Here is an 18683-nt window from a genome sequence, read left to right on the forward strand (position 1 = left end):
TTTAATTTAATAAATTATTAAATAAATTTTACATTTTATTTTTTGTTTAGTAGTGACCAAGTAATTATTTAGTTTATAGGAATAAAAGTCAAAATCCGACGAGGAGAGGAAAAAGAAAATATTATTTATTTATTATTATTTTTTTTTATCAAATGTAACTATGTGTATTCTATACATAGTACGTTTGGTGTATATTTTTAAACAATAGATACCAACCTATAAAAAATTTCCTACCATAAAGTTTCCTTTTTTTCTTTGGTATCTACAAAACAACTCATCCAATATCATCACCAAACTCCGATCCTATGGTTTCTCCCTTATTTCTCTTCTTGTTTCTTATTTTCACCTCAAACTCTAATGTTCTTTCCACCGGGGAGGGAGATCATAAGATTTTCCTTTCCGATAGGATTTTTTCTTCTCTTTTCTTTCATCTATTTTATAATTTTAATCTTTATATAATAAAAGAAGATACGGTCCACTTACACTTTGATTTACAATGAATCTCGTTTAATAAAACTTAATCTAATTGTGTTTTTACTTTTTATTTTGTTGCATTCATGTGTTTTTTGTGCAGTCTTTTATGAGATTTATTGCTTGGAAAAATTAAACTTTAGAAGCCTTTAAGTGAATGAACATTGACATACACAAATAGATTTGTCATCACGTCAGGAAGATGACCCTGCGCTAGGTAGAGGAGGTTCTGAAAGAGAGAGTAATTTATTTTTTATGGAGCTCAATTTTATCTCAGTCCCGTAATTATATGCACACCATTTAAAAAAAAAGATTTTTCTAGTGGGACAGTTCGATCGATTGTGTCAGTTATGATTATTAGATCATGTTAAAATCACACCAAATTAAAAAATATATACATAATAGATAATTTTTAATATAAATTTGATGACTCAAAATAAAAATCTACCAATATTTTATTTTTCCTGGTTCTATCAAAAAGAAACTTCCTTTTAAAAAAAAGTGATCCCCTCAAATTTGACTCTTTTTTGCATGGGCACCCTTCAATTTTATAAGTTTAGTAAATTGGTGCCTTAACTTTTTTCTTAACAATAAACCCCTTAAACTTTGAAATTTATTGTACTGTTGGTCAAATTGAAAACGAAGTTAAAAATTCAGACGATATTTTTCACGTGAATGTTTGATAAGAATAATTCTGAGGTTTTCTCTCAAAATGGTTAACTCCCAATTCTAACAAAATTTCCGCTCATGATGCGTTTATGAGGATCAATTCGATATAAAAAGATATTAATTACTTTTATTAAATACTCACATAGAAGATATCATCTAGATTTTTAACTTCATTTTTAATTTGACTAATATAATTTCAAAATTTAAAGAGTGAATTATTAAGAAAAAAATTAATAGACTAATTTATCAAACTAAACTAAATTAAGAGGTGTCTATAATGAATCGTTAAGAAAAAGTTAATAGACTAATTTGTCAAACTTATCCGTACAAAATAGCTTTTTTATTTACAATATATTTGTTTCGTTAAAAAAAAAATTTTTTTCTAAGAAAAAAAAAAAAAAAATATATATATATATATACTATTTTATTTAATAAAAGAAACTCCTGAGAAACAAAAACAAAAGGAAAGTGGACGAAGTAAAGCAGACTTGAATGAGCTTCACAACACCAGATGAAGTAGAAGTAGTCGGGACCCACAAAAGAATCATTGCTATTGGTTGAAACTTTTCCATTTCCCATTCCCAATCCACTGGTCGCGTGGAGAAAGAAGCTTCCTCTGTTCATTCTCAACGGACAAGAAACTCCTGAGAAACAAAAACAAAAGGAAAGTGGACGAAGTAAAGCAGACTTGAATGAGCTTCACAACACCAGATGAAGTAGAAGTAGTCGGGACCCACAAAAGAATCATTGCTATTGGTTGAAACTTTTCCATTTCCCATTCCCAATCCACTGGTCGCGTGGAGAAAGAAGCTTCCTCTGTTCATTCTCAACGGACCCCCGTTCTCTCTCTCCTATCTCTCTCTCTCTCCTCTCTCTTTCTCTCTTTCTCTCTCTAGAGCTGTACTTCTCATTCTCAAGTCTCAACAGTGAAAGGAGGCCATAAAATGACAAAACAAAAAAATGGGTCTCCGTTAGGGTTATTAATGGCGTCTTTCTTCTTGTTGTTGTAACGATTGGCCCTCCCATTTCTCTTTTGCTTTTCGGCCTTTTCGTGCGAATCTCACACCTAGGTTTTGTTCAATTCCACGTTTCCGAGGCTTGTAAAGTCCTGTTGTTGCGGAAGCTGGTTTTTCTGAAGTTGAAATTTTGATTTTTTTGGTCTTACAATGGCTGATTCCAATCAGGAAAAGCAAGATCAGAGGTAAGGATCATCTGGGTATCTTCCAATTTGTTTAGTTATGGTGTTCTTTAGCTTGGACTTTTGAAGTTTAGTACTTTTTTTATTTTCCTTTTATTTCTTGGGCTATTTTTTAAAATTTTTTAGTTCATGTACTGAAAATTTGAATTTAAGCATGAATAGGGTTATGTTGTTAGTTTGAACCATTTTGACTTTATGAGTTGCAAATTAGACTTGCCCTTTTGCTGCTAGTTGGGTCACTTGAGTTAATTTTTTACAAATTTTCCATGACAGTGGCGAGAATTATTGAAAATATTTTTATCTAAAGCTTACGTTTTCCTTGATTTTAAATTTGTTTTGCCTTCTCATTGTTGATGCGTGGATGATTAAATATAGGAGTTTAATTATTGACAACTCGGGGGGTATCTTGTATGTCATAAGTTTGAAAATGACTGCAAGGAAAAAGTGAATTCTGTTGTTGTTTCGTTTTTGTGTTGAGGCATTATGAGTGGGCATTTAGAAAATAGAAAGACAAGCTCCTGAACCATATGTTGAAAAGTTTGGCCTTTGGGTTTTTGTTTTTAGTCATAACAAAGTGGGTACGTATTGTTATTGATCAGGAGTAGTTCTAGCATGGAGGATTCTCAATCTACCGCAATGACTATCGAATTCCTCCGTGCGCGGTTGCTCTCTGAGAGGTCTGTCTCGAGAAGTGCGAGACAAAGAGCTGATGAACTGGAAAAAAGGGTATGCTGAACGTTACTCTCTGCAAATCTATGGAGTTTCTCTCTATCTCTATTTCTCTCTTTCGTTCGCGCTCTCACTTGTCTCACAATGTTGTTTGTTCTTTTATTATCTCTATTTCTCTCTTTCACTCACTATCTCACTTGTCTCACAATATTGTTTGTTTGTTTTATTTATTTGTTGTTCTTTTTTGATGCAAATTAGGTAGAGGAATTGGAGGAACAACTTAGAATAGTTTCTCTTCAAAGAAAGATGGCTGAGAAAGCCACAGTGGATGTTCTCTCCATTTTGGAGAACCATGGAATAAGTGACGCTTCTGAGACCTATGATTCAGGCTCCGACCAAGAGACCCACCAGGTGGCTAACAATTACGCAAATGGAGAGGAGCGCTCTGTTGTTTCCAAGAGAAGAAGTGTCTTGGAGGAACTTTCGGGTTCTGACCTTGATTCTTCTCCAATCAATGGTAGAAGCTTGTCTTGGAAAGGCCGTAGCGATTCATCACGTTCTCGCGAAAAGTATAAGGATTCGTCAGTGAGAAGACAGAATGCTTTGTCGTCATCCTTTGGTTCTTCTTCTCCAAAGCATTATGTAGGTAAATCATGCCGCCAAATAAGATGCAGAGAAACAAGGTTAGTCTTACCTCTGCCTTCTGCCTTCTCTTTAGTTTTAGGTAGCGGTATATATTCATTTTGTCCCCACTTCTCTTGGTAAGACACAAATTATTTGGTATTTGTGAGTTCTTGTGTTTTGCAAATTTGTTCTGATAAATATGCTGTGCATTTATAGACTAGTAACTAGTGCAAGAACTTGGATCAAACATAAAAACTGAGCTATGTAACTTTCCAATATCACCTTCACCCGTTTGACGGTTCATCGAATATCTAGCAACAATTAAATGTAACGAACGAAAGACTGCAGCCTAACATTAGGAAAGAACGATTTTAGGGGTGGTGTTAGGCAGTAATTATAACAAATATAGTTTTATTTTGAGCACAGTAAGCTGCAAATTTTCCTGTCATCTTGGAGGGTCGTCTTCCCCTACACCTTTTAGGTGCATTTTCATGCATTTTCATTATTCTTTTTGCACCACAGCTGTCCTTGTTAGAAATCTCATGTTTGGAAGATCTTTTAGGATCTGGATTTTGGCTTTTTGAGCCCAAAAGCAGCATTTAGAGGTTATTTTTATTTGTTTTCCCTCTTGAAGGAATATACCAGGAGCTCAAATTGGATCCTTCCATTGATGGAAGGATCCAAGCAATTTATCAAATTTAAGTTTTAAAAGATTATTTTACCTTTCAAAGAAATTATTAACAAATAGTTTAAATGGACAATTAAGTAATTCAACAGATAATTATCATCCATCCTCTCAACTCTCCCTCCAACCTACCAAAGAACATGAAGGATTACTATAATCCTCTCCATCCTTTCCATTCTTTATCCCTTCAACCAAACGGATTGTAAAAGTAGGGGAAGTTATTTGAATTTTATTTTATTTTTTTTTAAAAGAAACAAGGAGAAATTTTATTAAAGAAAACGGAAAAGAAATACAAAGAGGAAGAGGTTTCCTCACAATGACGAAATAAACATTTTTCACTTATATCTTACGTTTCTATTAATGAATGGCAAAAAGAATTTCTCATTTATGTCTTAGAAAGCTCTTCAACATTTTTCTTTATCCAACTTCGAAGCCAGGGATCTTAATTTCTGTTCTTCAACTATGTAAAAGCACAAGTGGCAGCTATGCCATTTTTTTCGATAATAACGAAGAAACTTCATTGAATAAAATAGTTTACAAATGAAGAGGATCCTCAGATATGCTAGATTTCTGTTCTTCAATATTTTGTTTTGATAACAGCTATGTCAAATGGGTCATATGTCTTGCAAAATTCTAACTTTGACTTGTTTTGTATTTTCAGAACGGTGGTTGAGGATCATAAAACAGAACCTCTCAAGTTTGATTCTCAAGAAAATGGAGCTGCTACTCCACCAGAAGGTGCTCCAGATTGCTTGGATTCTACGCCTGAGATCGGAAGGAAAAAATCGGAAGAGGTGGTTCTGAAATCCAGAAATTACTATCTGAGGATCCTCTTCCAGGAAGTGTTAAAAATGACAGAAGAATACCCAATCACCTTGATGTCAACGGCCATGGTCAAGAGAAAGATATGAAGAAGGCACTAGAACATCGGGCCCAACTTATTGGCCAATATGAGGAGATGGAAAAGGCTCAGAGAGAATGGGAGGAGAAGTATAGAGAAAATAACACTAGTACACCGGTATGCTTTATCAACGTCTGTTTATGTCATGGAAATTTGCATGCTACTCTAGGTATTGGTCTATTCCATGCCAAGTAGAAACTATGTTTTCATGAAGACACATGAATGGACTGTGATGATATTTATTGAGGGGATAGGATTGTAGACACTATGTGTGGTGATATCCAATTGGGTTTTTGCAATATGAAATTGCTATTTGGTAATTCATTCTCATAAAGGCTTTTTTCCTTTGTTAACAAGAAAAGTTATAAAATGATGTGGATAGTTGCATTTATTGTCAGGATCTACTCTGAAATTCTTCTTCCAGTCCAGTCAAATAAGGAAATCAAATTAGCAGATTTATTTTTCTAGGAAAACTTAACCTTGAAAGGCAATACCATATCACGAGACTAGTAGTATTCTGCATGCAAATAACTTTCTGGGATATAACTCTATGATATGTTTCATGATTAGGGTTACACATCCGTTTGGTGTTTTGATCCTTTTACTTTTGTAGTATGACAAATAAACATATGTTGCACTTTTTGCTTTTTGACGTGGACTATTTTGTTTGAGTGGACAAATTATTTTCGATGGGACTAAAGCAACTGTCCAGGTCAGGATTAAAAAAAGAAAAAAAAAGGCATATCTCTGCTTATTGCAGCCATTTTTTATTCTATCTTCTTTTCGGTTTAGGCATCATGCACACTTCACAATGTGAGCGCCTCCATTGTTTTGCTCCTTTAATCCCTCCTCTGCTTGTCCTTGATCCTTTGGTGAAAGTATTTCCTAATACTCAAAAACTTGAAAGTTGAATATGAAAATTATTTTATCTCTGTTAAAAAAAGAAAGAAAATCCTTTGGCTTGACGTATCTGGATTCAGTTCTTGAATAATCCACCTCTGTGACAAAATAAAAGGTACTGGCTTTGGTTGTTCTTTTATTAAAAAATTAGAGGACTTGATATTCTTTCCCTTATTATATTAATATGTTGCAGTTGGCAAAATTAAATCCAGACTTTCTCCTCCCTTCTTATGATTTAAGCACCAGTTATGCTTGGTCTTATGTTCTATATAAATGATTTTGTTCTTAATAAAGTTTACTCCCATTACCTATATTAATTTTTGGGATTTTAGTTTGTCAAATTCTAACTGGGTGATTATTGGATCATGCAGGATTCGTATGATCCTGGGAACCACTCGGATGTAACTGAGGACAGAGATGAAGTCAAGGCTCAAACACTGTACAATGTAGGGATAGATATCGCACAAGCTGTAGATGCAAAATCAAACAAGGTAGATCTGTCCAAGGAATCATCCAAACCGCAGTCTAATGGCTTTCTACACCCTACCCGTACCCGTGCAGCTATGGGAGACTTAAAGGTTCAGGCAAGCAGCAACATCGACCCTGTTGCTTCCAGATTTCAAGCTCAAGAATTTGCCTTCCCCACGGCAAAGGAAAAGGAAGCCCAAGAGAGCCTGGAAAACCGTGATTTTCGACCTTCAGAAAGCCCCCATCACGGCCAACTTTTGCACAGGTCATTGCCCAACCAGCCTTTTGATAGAGGCGCTTTATCGGACGCTGGCAGTAGTTCCCATAAAAGGGATTTTTCAGGGAGCCAAAATGATCTCTATGCATTGGTACCTCACAATCCACCTGTTGTGTTAGGCGGCGTGTTGGATGCACTCAAACAGGCAAAGCTTTCGCTACAGCAGAAAATCAATAGATTGCCACTAGAAGGTACTACTACACAAACCGTTGCTGTTAATAGATCCATTGAGCCTACTCAACCTGGTACAAGGGTTGGGGACAGATTGGAGATTCCTGTTGGGTGTACTGGGCTTTTTAGACTACCAACTGATTTCGCCACGGTAGAAGCTAGTACTCAAGCCAACTTCCTCAGTTCCGGGTCTCGCTTATCCTTAGAACCGTATTATCCCGATAACAAGGTTGCATTAACTGCGCCTGATCGATTCCTCACCAGCCCTTACATTGAGAGTCGATCAGAGTTTCCTCCTGATGTCCGGTTTCTCACAAGCAGCTCTGTGGTGTCAGGATCAAGGGCTTCTACTTTGAATTCACGTTTCGATTCTCACTTTGATACTGGCCCATCCTCAGTCAATAGATATAGCAACTATCCTCCTCACCCCTCGTATCCTCCATTTCCAGACTCCATGCCACGGATACCGTCTGATGAAGGTTTACGGAGACCCTTTCGTAGTAGTAGGTCATTTGGGTTGCCTGAAGATAGATTTTCATTTTATGATGATCACGGTAGACCCAATATGTATAGGTAGTATTATACAAGTTGTACTATTTTGTCAAGTGTCAAAATTGTATCTTAGAAAAAACCTTTAGTTTTGTAGATTGGTTTTAGAATCAGGGTTTTGTGTATTATAGAGGGGAGATTGCATTTGTACACTATAGTCTATTCAAAAGTTCAACATATTTATGTGTTTCTGGATCATATTTTGGATTCTCGTTCCTGATACACAAATCTAAATTCTGGTATGTTTCATTTTTTTGCTTTTCCTTTTCTTGAGTCTGAATCTTGTGACGGCGGATCCTCTTATGTGGATAAATATTTCAGCTGAACACAAGTCCCATATTAGTACTTCTTTTGGTAGAAAGTACCAGATTAGTACTTGTACCTACTTTCATTATTTTCTTCCAACTCTAATCTCTTTGATAAGTTTGAAATGGTCTTTTACAACATATAGCAACTATTTCACAAGAAAAGAAAAGAAACCATCCATGATAAATAATATTCTCATTCAAAAATTTCGAGTTTTTGATGATTTATGCGTACACTTATTAAAAAATTATGCAGAGAGATAAGGGAACAAAATTGTTAATATGACCTCCCAACAATTCGCATAAATTGCAGCTGTAATAAAAGGAAGTTTAAACGTTCACATATCTTAAAGAGGATAACAAAAACAAATTCAATATAACGCCAGTTTTCCAATATTTATTCTCCTATCCGGGGCAACTTTATTGAACAAACAATCAGAATCCCGGATAACTTTTCAACCTCAGTTTCTTGTGAAACAAGCAAACACAGAAATAAATCTACCATGGGAAAATATATTTGTCTCCTCTCACAAGCTTGAGAGAAAGCAAAATTACAAGACTGCCCATGACACAAAGCACCACCAAAGAGCACATCACAATGCAACAGAGCAAAAAAGTGTCCTTGGCTTTGTCTCCTTCAACCACCTTCTGTATTCCGTTTCCGATCCTTTGTACTCTTCCAAGACCGAACCATAACATAAAAGAATATAATCTCTTTGCCTGCAAATATAGAGTGTAATTAGAAATACGTAGTTGTATCATAACAAAAAGGCATTCGTATTTCAAAGAAAGTTTGGCCTACCCAAAATCTTGCAAAGCTAAAAGCACGTTTCCACGAGTTTTCATTAGTCCATGATGAGGTTTCCACTGTTCCTATTTCATCATGGTTGTACATTTTCATCTCCCCGTCAAAACCCACCGTAATTGAGGATTCTGCTGATGCCTTCTGCAATTTTGGTTGGAGAAATCTCTTCTGAGATTGAGGATTCTGCTGAGGATTATGTTTAAAAAAAAAGTTTTAACATAAAAACTGAAAGGAAATCCATGTAGATATTGAATCACAAGTAAAATAGAGCGTCGTCATTAATCACTACGGGTGACGCATCATCACGTGTGTGACAGTTGAGTTCGATATGTTATGTTACGCTTCTGATACATTGTCACATCTATGGTGATTGCATCACCAATAGTGATAGTATTTTTCAAATCGGTAAGTTCTTTTACCATTGTGTCTTCTGAAGTCTCTTTGCAGATTAAGCATCTATAGGGACTTGACGCGCATTCCTGACAAGATACAATAGTACAACGTGTAAGATTAAATTCAATCAATCAACTAGGAGAAAGAGATGTAACATTTCAAAAATTAAAATAAACAATATATTGAGACAAGTACAGTTACGCCAAAGCAAGTTGAATGAACATAATGGCCACAAGGTAGAGCTCGGACTGGTGTGGTTGATGTGAATAAGAATTCATTGCAGAGTGGGCAGCTGGTTTCTAGGCAGTTCTTCTTGCACTCGTGGCTCAACAATCTTATAGAGAGACAGCAGTTGCAGGTCATACAATGAAAATAGTCGACGCCTAGACCCTTTCCGATGCGGCATATATTGCAGAATGGGCAATGATAGACATTCCTGTAGTAAGAAAAGGCCACCAATGATGTCAATGCCTGTTAACTGCGTGCAGAGACTTAAGATTAAACTTAGAAGCCAAAATAGCAAGCCAATATTTTCAATTTTGTTTTCTAGTTTCATGATATGTTTTATTAAGAAATCTTTAATTTCTTAAGTAATCCCCATGACAAGAAGGTATGCCTTTAGTCTTGGTACCTTTTGTTTTACCCCTGCCCAACTTCTTAAACCAGCATTTCCCGTTTACTGAGAAGCTTTAGGCCTCATTCATTTTACCGATTCGAGTTTTCAATTCCAGTTTCGTTACAGTTAAAAGCTATCGCAAAAAGTCACATCCAACTTTTTCTGCTACAGTTAAAAGCTCTCATATAAATTCACATTTCAACTTGAATTGAAAACTCAAATCAGCGAATTGAACGAGACCTTAGTTTGTGAAGTTATTCTTTTATGTAGTAGTAAAAGAAAAGGAAAGTGTAAAACATCATCTTCGTTTATGTTATTTAGATTTTAACCTCTTAGAATGTGCAATTGTCTTTTTTATAACTTTCTATTTCAATTTTTTTTTTTAAGTTTCATTATAACAATCTTATGTTTTTGCTTAAGCATAAGATTGTTATTATGAGTTTAAAGAAACGGCGAAGATAACATGGAAGGGCACCAACCCCTATTTCACAGCATCATCTTGGACATCACAAGATTGCAGAGAGTTTTAGCTACAGAGGATATATGATGTCCTTATCTTAGGAAATAGTACTTCAAGTTAATAGAAAAGAAGTATGGAATGTGGAGAAATCTTAGCGACTTAATTATATTAATTTATTGGTTCCTTTAAGTGATTGAATTGTGATAAATTCAGAATTCACAAATGGAACCCATCTACCTTTCATCCTCAAAAAGTTTGCATATACTGCAATAGTACTTGGCCATTGCAAATCCATTGCATGAAGGTGTCTTGCACTTTGGCCCTAGTGGCTGAATATTCAAGCATCTCATGCACATCATTTCTGTTGTTGCTTCCCTGCAATGGCAGAGCACGACATCAGTTATAGGACCCGTTTGGCATGGCTTCCTGAAAGATGCTTTCAACTACCCAGGTTTAAAAGTTACTTTTGAGAGTGTTTGAATGATATTTCAGAAGTTCTTTGTGCCAGTTTGGGATTGCAGTGCTTTTAAAAGAAGTGATATTTTTACTTATGGCAAAAGGAAAAGTAGAAGCAACAAGCAAAAGTTAAAATCTCATTTTCTGCTAATAACTGTAAAAGTGCATTGGTGCTTGTGCAAAGTACTGTCTGACACTTTTACCAAACACATCACTTGCATTAGGTTATGTGAAAAGGACTTTTGGGGGCCTCCAAGAGCAATGCCAAACTGCCCCCTTGCCTCCAAAAGAGTGCCCAATTTAAGACATAAAATGTGGCTTCTCAAGAAAGTACTTAAACTTGTACCCCAAATTCAATAAGATTTTGTAAACTTCATTCTAATATTTTATTGCCTTATCAAAAATAAACATCATTTTAGTCTCATTCTGCTAATTCAAAAATGTGGTTCCAAAAAATACCTCAAAAACAATAGTGTTTACTTATAATCTTCTACTATCTACAAGAGTAAGCAACAACAATACCAAATAGGCCCAATAAAGTAGTCCCAAATTGATACTTAAGTAGTAATACAAGAAGTTTACCTATCCATTGAGTGGTCACTCATTCTGTCATGGCAAAAACTACAGGTAAACAACTTTCCACAACAAGCAGCTTGGAGTTTGCAGTTTCTTTTGTAATGCTCACACCCAAATACATCTCCCTCGAGATCGCGAAATGACAGCAACTTTCCTTTTAGGTTTTCACCTACTTGAGGAAGTCTCTGCTGAGCAGCCATCCAGTGACTAAAAGTGAAACAGTTAATAGTAAGCGACTTTAGGATTCATGGTCAGAAACATTACATTGGGGATAAGAAATTGTGAACTTCATAAAAGAGTTAAGAATCATAAGAAAGAAAATTTCGGTTGGACACCAACCTAGCCATATAATTCCGAAGACGATCTGCCCTTCTCTTATGATCAGAAGTTGAGTGCGGATAAACCCTTTTGATGTCATGGGGCCTAAACATCTGATCACTCTTGCCCATGCCTCCTAGAAAACCTGCAGAATTGAAGAAATTTGAGAAATTTTGGTAGTTTTTCACACAACAAACAATGATAAAAATGATGTTATTTTTCCCTTTCTTTCATCCCATACCTTTTGGAGGTATGTTAGTTTCTGATACATAAGCTTCTAAAAGTGATACTGAATCTCCTTCCCAGCATTCACTAAGCCAATTATTGAACATTGTATTCCTTGTTACATGCTTCAATGTGTTCATCATTTTATCTTTTTCATCTTGAGCAAGCGCAGAAGTTACCCATGGCAATAGTAACTGAAGCTCTTCAGCACCTGTAGTCCCTAATACGAAGCCAACAATTTTGTTTTGCTCTTCCACAGAAAAATGGATTCCAAACAATGGCCAGAGCTCATATTCTTCCCTTGACATATGTTGATCTACTATCACTCTTATGGACTTGCACATCACTTGAAGCTTAGTAGATAACTCAGAAAATTTTGTCACACATTCACTTTCACGAAACGCGGAGAATTCCAAGGTACTTGTGCTTGAGTTTTTTGCAATGGGAACAATTTTCGAGCTTCCATGAATTTGTGAAAGCTGAGAAAGAACGCTGGAAATATCTTCAAAAATTCTCTCCTCTTGCTCGTGATCCAGCTTGTAGGAGTGAGTCACATTCCGAAGCGCCTCTCTAGATTCAAGTGCTGGATGTATAATGTTGTCCTCAGACTTACTATGAACTCTGTACAAACCCCACAGGAGACAAAATCTTCCTATGAATTGGTGTAGAAAAGCCTCATCACCATTCCTAACCCTGCCTGATTCAATGCTTAAATATTCCGAGTCTCGGCGTACGGCTTTATGCACTTTGAATAAGACATCAATTGGCTGCTCAGTAGAAAATCCATTGTTTGTTTCCTGGTCACAAAGACTTAGAGTTAAGTAATGAAACTAAAAGGATTAATTTCACAAATGCTTCCTGAACTATGTTCACAGTCCAGCATCCCTCTCGAACTTTGAAAAGGGTTGATTTCACTCCTTGAACTATTTAAACTGTTCAAAACATCCCTTCCTTCCAAATTCCTCTCTAATATTAATGCAATGATGATATGGAACTAATTAAAATTTCATAAAGCCCCTCAAATAATTGACTTTAAGTAAGCTTGCCCCCGAACTATTGCTTTTATGTCAACTTACCCCAAGGGGCTATATGACATAAAATCAATAGTTCGAGAGACATTTATGAAATTACATTCATTTAGGAGGGTGTTTTGAATGATTTACATATTTCGTGGGGGTGAAATGAACTCTTTCAAACTTCGAGGGTCATATTGGTATAGGGTACACAGTTCAAGGGGCATTTATTAAAGTAATCCCAACTAGAACCAGGAGAGGCAAGCTAAAAAGATTGCTTAGCTGCAGAGAGAGAACTAACATTGAAATTCTTATTGGTTACTGCTAAACCTGGAAAACAACAATAGTGATGCTCATTTTGTAATATATGGCCATTGCATGATCTTATGGTAGGACGTGAGCTTCTTGCACTTGAAGATGAGCATAAATCCTGTTTACCAACCTTGCCAGCCCAACTACAAAAAAGATTTACCAGACCAGTATCTGATGCTGGTACTGCATTAGCATAAAAGTTGTTTGAGAAATATGTAACAGTGAACACATGTCTTTTAAACAAATTTCCATCATAAAGAAAGTAACTAGAACCTGCCAATTGAAAATTGTCGAGAAATCTTTTCGCTTCCTCGTCATTCATTGTGCCTATCAGCCATGGCAAGACGTGGTTGATCAATTTCAAGGGCATCATGCACAAGCTGCGATGCAAAAGTTCCCGTTGTTTTTTGACGTTAAAGTTCTCTCGAGCAAGTGGAAGAACCTAGACATGTTGACATAATAGCCAAATTCAGGAATAAATGTGGGATGTTCTGCTAATGGTTCCTATTAGTTCAATACTGACTTAGAAGAAGAGTGAAGTACAAAATCATTTGGAAGAAGAAGATATATTCTCTCATAAATGTTACATAAGTAAGGAAAGATTACCTGGACTTCCTCAATGTAGAATTGCCTGTTTATTGTTTCCATTATTTGATCAGCACAAGAAAATAACTTCAAATGAAATTCAGATGGTGTATAAGAGACTGTTCTGGAACTTTGAATCAGAGTCCAAAACTCATTGAATTTACTTTCTGCTTCAACATGCTGATGGAAAAATGAAATCTCACTATAAACTGCTGGAAATATGACCTTGTCCTTAGCAATACTGCAACCAGAGAAATAAGAACTTTAAACAAAGAAAAGAAATGATGCATAAAAAAATTGAAGTTTTCTCCATAAAGTACATCTAGTTTATTTCAGTAAGAGTTAATATTCAGGTAGCCAAATTACAATTTACAAAGCTAAAGAAAGGAATACCTGTGAAAGATGCAAACTTCAGCTATAAACCGCACCCTTTCTTCGCAAACTGATCGATTGGTGAAATTGCCAGAGAGATACATCCTTTTGATCTTTTCAAACGTTTCATTCAAGTCTCTATTAATAGCCTTATGCCAGAGCAATATATCATCTATGGGATGCGATCCAGTGTGTTGAATTTCAAAATTTTCTTTCTCCATTGGACCATTCAACTCGGTATCACGCGAATCTTTCCTTTCAATCCAGTTGAAAATGGCCTTTCAAATAAAACAGAAAATGTAATTAGCTCATTCCTGGGTGCATAACACAAGATCTCATGTTCTTAAAAGTTTCAAAACTTTACCTGCTGGAGAAGCTTTTCCTCTGGCACTATCTTGACTAAACAGTTGAACAGAGCCTGATATTCGCAAGTTGAAAGGGAAGCTGATACCCATGAAAGTGCCTTAGACAACACGTAAGTCGGCAGGCTGCAAAGGAACTGCCAGACCAAAGACGCCTGCTCTTCGAGCGTGAAATTCTCGCAAAGCAAGGCAAACACCTAATAATATGATCAAAGAGAAACATGTTAGAATAATGTCATCTTTCTTCTTTGTTCATATTGTTGTATTTGTTCTTTGTTCATATTATCAAGACAGTCCACTTATATTTCATACAAGAAGTCAAGAACATATATAGAAAGTTTTATATCAGACATGAGAAGTTCCTTTTTTGGAGCAGTGTAAAAGTTGTTCAATAAGGATGATCTTATAGCTATTGCTTGAAAGAAAGACTATCTCGTTGCTATCTTTGCATGACATTTAGTTTTAAATTGGTTAAAAAAAATCAAACCAAAAATTAAATTGAAAATAATTAGTTTCCCCATCTTAGTTCAATAAAAGACTAACCAAGGGATTGATCAGGGTATCACATTGTTTATGTTCAAAGCCAGGTTATCCTTTTCTAATAATCTTGCACTTCAGATATGTAAAACATACACATAGGACTGTTATAAAATGATACAACCAAAAGTTTATCCATTTCAACCAAATGATTTTTTTTTTTTTTTTGGTAGTAATGGTGCGCCTTGAATTATTGGTCTTTGACAACTTGGACCTTGAACTTTTAGTTTTTGCAATTAATGGAACCCTAAATTTGAAAATCTATTGCCATTATGGTCTAATAGCCGGTGGGCGTCAATTAATGAATGGAATGCATGCTTTGCTATTTTTTCATAAAATGCACCTTAAACTTTTTCTATATTTGCAAATTGAACCCTATTTTTTTTAATTTGACATTTGGGACCCTAATTGTCGTTTATTAACTGATGTTCATTGTCAGTTGGACTGGATAGCCAAATATTATCAAATTTAGAGTCATAAATATTTAAAAAAACAAAAGCTTAGAGTCCAAACTTGCAAATGACATAAAGTCATTTGCAAAGTCATTGACTTTACTAAATGACATATATCAACTGCTAATTCAGTTGATTCTATGGCGGTCCCCAAAATCTATTAATTATAGAATTTAGTAATAAAAAAATTGATGTGATGTAACCATGTGTTTATTCCTGTCTCTCTAAATACAAAAATGTCCTAATCAACATTATCATTTTCCGACTTAAATCACGTGCTACTTTTTTATATTAACTTTTTATTTAGTAGTCAACTTTAATTTTAGCCTTATCAATATCTTTATCCTTGTTGGCATGTTGTATTTAGTATTATTATAGATTATAGATACCTAAATCATGCTTACTAATTAAAAAACAAAATCTGATGCATATCTGAGAATGGTATGGGAAACTCTACCTGCTTCTCTTCCTTGGCCATGTTTTTAGTAATCAACATTTGCAGGACTCCTGTCAAGGACACTAATTCTCTTTGGAAACTGGTTTCATTTTGCATTGTTTTATTAAAATTACTTAGAAGCCTCAATAATTGATCAAAGAGATCCTTTTCACCCTTTTGTTGAAGTAAGTACGGCTGCACTAAATTCTTCAGTCTTGAGTCAAGAGCTGCAAAGATCACCTGCACAATTTCCCAACACTTTTTTTTTTCTCTCTACTCAACTTTCTCTATATTCTATAAGACCAGAAAAGTCATGGAAAATCGGAAAAAGGAAAAAAAAAAAAAAAAAAAAGTTCATGCACATGTACCTCATTTTTGGCATTCAAATGGTGCTCATAAATCAATGCCAGAAATTGGTATTTCTCATACAAGACCTTAATAATCATGTCAATATTTTGTTGGCCATTATTGAGGCGTACCATTGCCAATTGATGAAGCTCATCAAGCCCCTTACAAATGGCTTTGTGAAGGATGAAGAAAAACAATATAGGAGAGGTTGACAAAGAATCTCTTCCCTGATTTCCATGCACCAAATTACCAACTAATGCCATATCTGGTAATTTCCTTGGAACCTTCTAGTAACTTCTGGAGATTTCTTTATGGTATATCTCTTGGCATATAGTTCCTCACTACTGACTGTCTAACCCAGAGAGTAGTGGTCTATATATATTGTTAAGAAAGTGCCTTAAAGTAGTTTTGGAAAAACTATATTATTTTGTATTTTTTTTGGGTAAGTTATTATTTTTTGTTTTTCATCGAGGGTTATATTAAAAAAAATGTGAGTTATTATATTGAAAGTCTATAAATAAGTGTATTGTGTAAGATTTTATGTGTGCTCAAAGAAAAACGTACTCAAAGAAAAATGTATTCAGAGAAAAGTGCAGAAAAAGAGTGATTCTTTTTAAGAGCGAGAGAAAGTGAGGAGAGAGATAGACCAAGAGTGTAAGGAATTTTGGGTAAAGAGAGAAAGTGAGAAAGTTTATTGAGTTTGTAATTCTTAAAACTGTTAGTGAATTTTTCTCTCTTCCATGGACGTAGGAAATTTTTCCGAACCACCTAGATCTTTGTCTTCTCTATTTTTTAGTTATTTTTGTTTCAATTTATTTTTCTACTGCGTGGGTGTAGGGGTGTGTTTTTTCCCAACAACTGGTATCAGAGTTGTAGTGAAGAATAAGAAAAAAAAGAGGTCAAGGTGATTTCCGGGATAAAATTTGAGCAGATTGAGCAGTTTAATGAAAAGAGTAATATCAACATATGGTAGAGTACGATCAAAGATGTTCTGATTTAGCAGGAATTACTGAAAGCGTTGCAAGGAAAGAAGCCAAAAAATATGAAAGATGAAGATTGAGAAAAATTGAAAGCGAAAGCGGTAAGCACTATTAGTTTAAGTTTGGCTCCTGAACATAAATATAGTGTTATAATTGAGACATCCCTTCTGAATTATGAAAAAAATTACAAAAAAATTTATATGTCGAAATCCCTAACACGTAGGTTATTTTTGAAGAAGCAATTGTATGAGTTGAAGATGAATGAAGAAAGTGATGCCAGGGACCATATTAATAATTTTAATAAGTACATAACTCAATTATTAAGTGTAGATGTCAAAATTGATGAAGAAGATATAACAGTAATTTTGTTGGCCTCCCTACTCAAATCATATGAGACTTTGGTGACTAGACTTTTAGTTAGAAAGATGACTGTCCACTGCTCTGTTAGAGACTGGAAATATGAGAAAACCTAGAGTTAAGTCTCATAATGAACAAGTTTTAGTGGCATAGTTAGATTCAAATAGGGGTATGAGCAAGTTACGAGGGAGATGTTATGATAAAAGAGATGATCGTTCTCAATCCCGTCTAAGGAATTGAGTGCTATTATTGTCATAAGAAATGGGATATTAGGAGAAATTGTGAAGAATTGACGAAACACCTTGAAGAAAAGAGAAAGTAAGAACCCCAGGAGACTTCAGATTCTGTAAATGTTATTGGCGACAGGTATGATGACGAAGATGATGTGTATTATGTTATTATTAATGAAAATATTTCTGACTCTTGGATTTTAAATTCTAGATATCCATTCCATATGTGCCTACATAAGGAGTGGTTTGATTCTTATAAGCCTTGTGATGCTGGTACTTTATTGATGACTAATGATTCTCGTGCTAAAGTTGTTGGAGTATGTACTGTAAAGGTGAAGATATTTGATGGAGTTGTGAGGCCATTGACAAATGTTAGGTATGTTCCTCAACTAAGGAGAAGTTTAATTTCTTTGGGCGCTTTGAACACGTTAGGTTGTAAGTACTATGCGAAGGATGGTTTTATGCAAGTTAAGAGAGGTGATTTAGTTGCCATGAAGGGTGAAAACATGAAAACTTGTATAAATTGATTGGGACTACAGTTGTAGGTGGAGCTATGAAGGTGGAGCCATGCCACGAAGAGTCTTATTCCATTGTGAAAGAAGTAGTTGCAGGAGTAAAAGAGTGCAATAAGATATTGATGACATGTGAAGACAATAAAGACAAGATGGTGAAAAGTTAGAGCAATGAAAATGCTTTCAAAAAAAGAATACAGTTTCTCGTGTCAAGTTTGATGAGAGTTTGAACTTGATGCATGTTTATTATTGTTGAAGTTTGCATTGTCAGTGCGATGACGAGTGTCGAGATTGGATACCCAATTGAGTGAGTTGAGAGAATTTGAGTCAAGGAGGAGATTGTTAATAAAGTGTCTCAAATTGGTTTTGAGAAAGTTACTATTTTGTATTTTTTGGGTAAGTTATTATTTTTTATTTTTGGATAAGAGTTATTTTATTATTTATTAGGAGT

At 35.1% G+C, this 18683-nt stretch overlaps 2 protein-coding genes across 2 annotated transcripts; one reads left to right on the forward strand and one right to left on the reverse strand.

Moving 5' to 3' along the window:
- Positions 1 to 1945: 1945 nt before the first annotated feature.
- On the forward strand, positions 1946 to 7780 carry LOC21399817. Its single transcript, XM_024174621.1, is given in 6 exon segments — positions 1946 to 2341; positions 2938 to 3064; positions 3266 to 3690; positions 4978 to 5095; positions 5098 to 5334; positions 6489 to 7780. Coding segments are annotated over 6 exon segments (2064 nt in total). The 5' UTR covers positions 1946 to 2306; the 3' UTR covers positions 7611 to 7780.
- A 605-nt stretch (positions 7781 to 8385) lies between these two features.
- On the reverse strand, positions 8386 to 16416 carry LOC21399818 (zinc finger protein BRUTUS). Its single transcript, XM_024174629.1, has 15 exons — positions 16174 to 16416; positions 15827 to 16045; positions 14383 to 14577; positions 14040 to 14296; positions 13668 to 13887; positions 13335 to 13503; positions 13051 to 13244; positions 11753 to 12533; positions 11533 to 11656; positions 11200 to 11400; positions 10399 to 10536; positions 9281 to 9521; positions 9112 to 9171; positions 8690 to 8878; positions 8386 to 8607 (listed from the first exon to the last, which is right to left on the reverse strand). The coding sequence occupies exons 1-15, from the start codon at positions 16414 to 16416 to the stop codon at positions 8386 to 8388; spliced, it is 3453 nt and encodes a 1150-aa protein (XP_024030397.1).
- Positions 16417 to 18683: the final 2267 nt, after the last annotated feature.

Source organism: Morus notabilis, unplaced genomic scaffold, assembly GCF_000414095.1.
Source record: "Morus notabilis unplaced genomic scaffold, ASM41409v2 Scaffold112, whole genome shotgun sequence".
NCBI classification, from domain to species: domain Eukaryota; kingdom Viridiplantae; phylum Streptophyta; class Magnoliopsida; order Rosales; family Moraceae; genus Morus; species Morus notabilis.

What these genes read in the sequence shown, in the direction of transcription:
- LOC21399818 (XM_024174629.1), bottom strand. Translation starts at nt 16,416, where the DNA reads ATGGCATTAGTTGGTAATTTGGTGCATGGAAATCAGGGAAGAGATTCT. An exon ending in ATTTGAATGCCAAAAATGAG is followed by an intron (nt 16,046 to 16,173) that starts GTACATGTGCAT and finishes GAAATTGTGCAG; the next exon opens with GTGATCTTTGCAGCTCTTGA. An exon ending in TTAGCTTTGCAAGATTTTGG is followed by an intron (nt 8,608 to 8,689) that starts GTAGGCCAAACT and finishes CTATATTTGCAG; the next exon opens with GCAAAGAGATTATATTCTTT.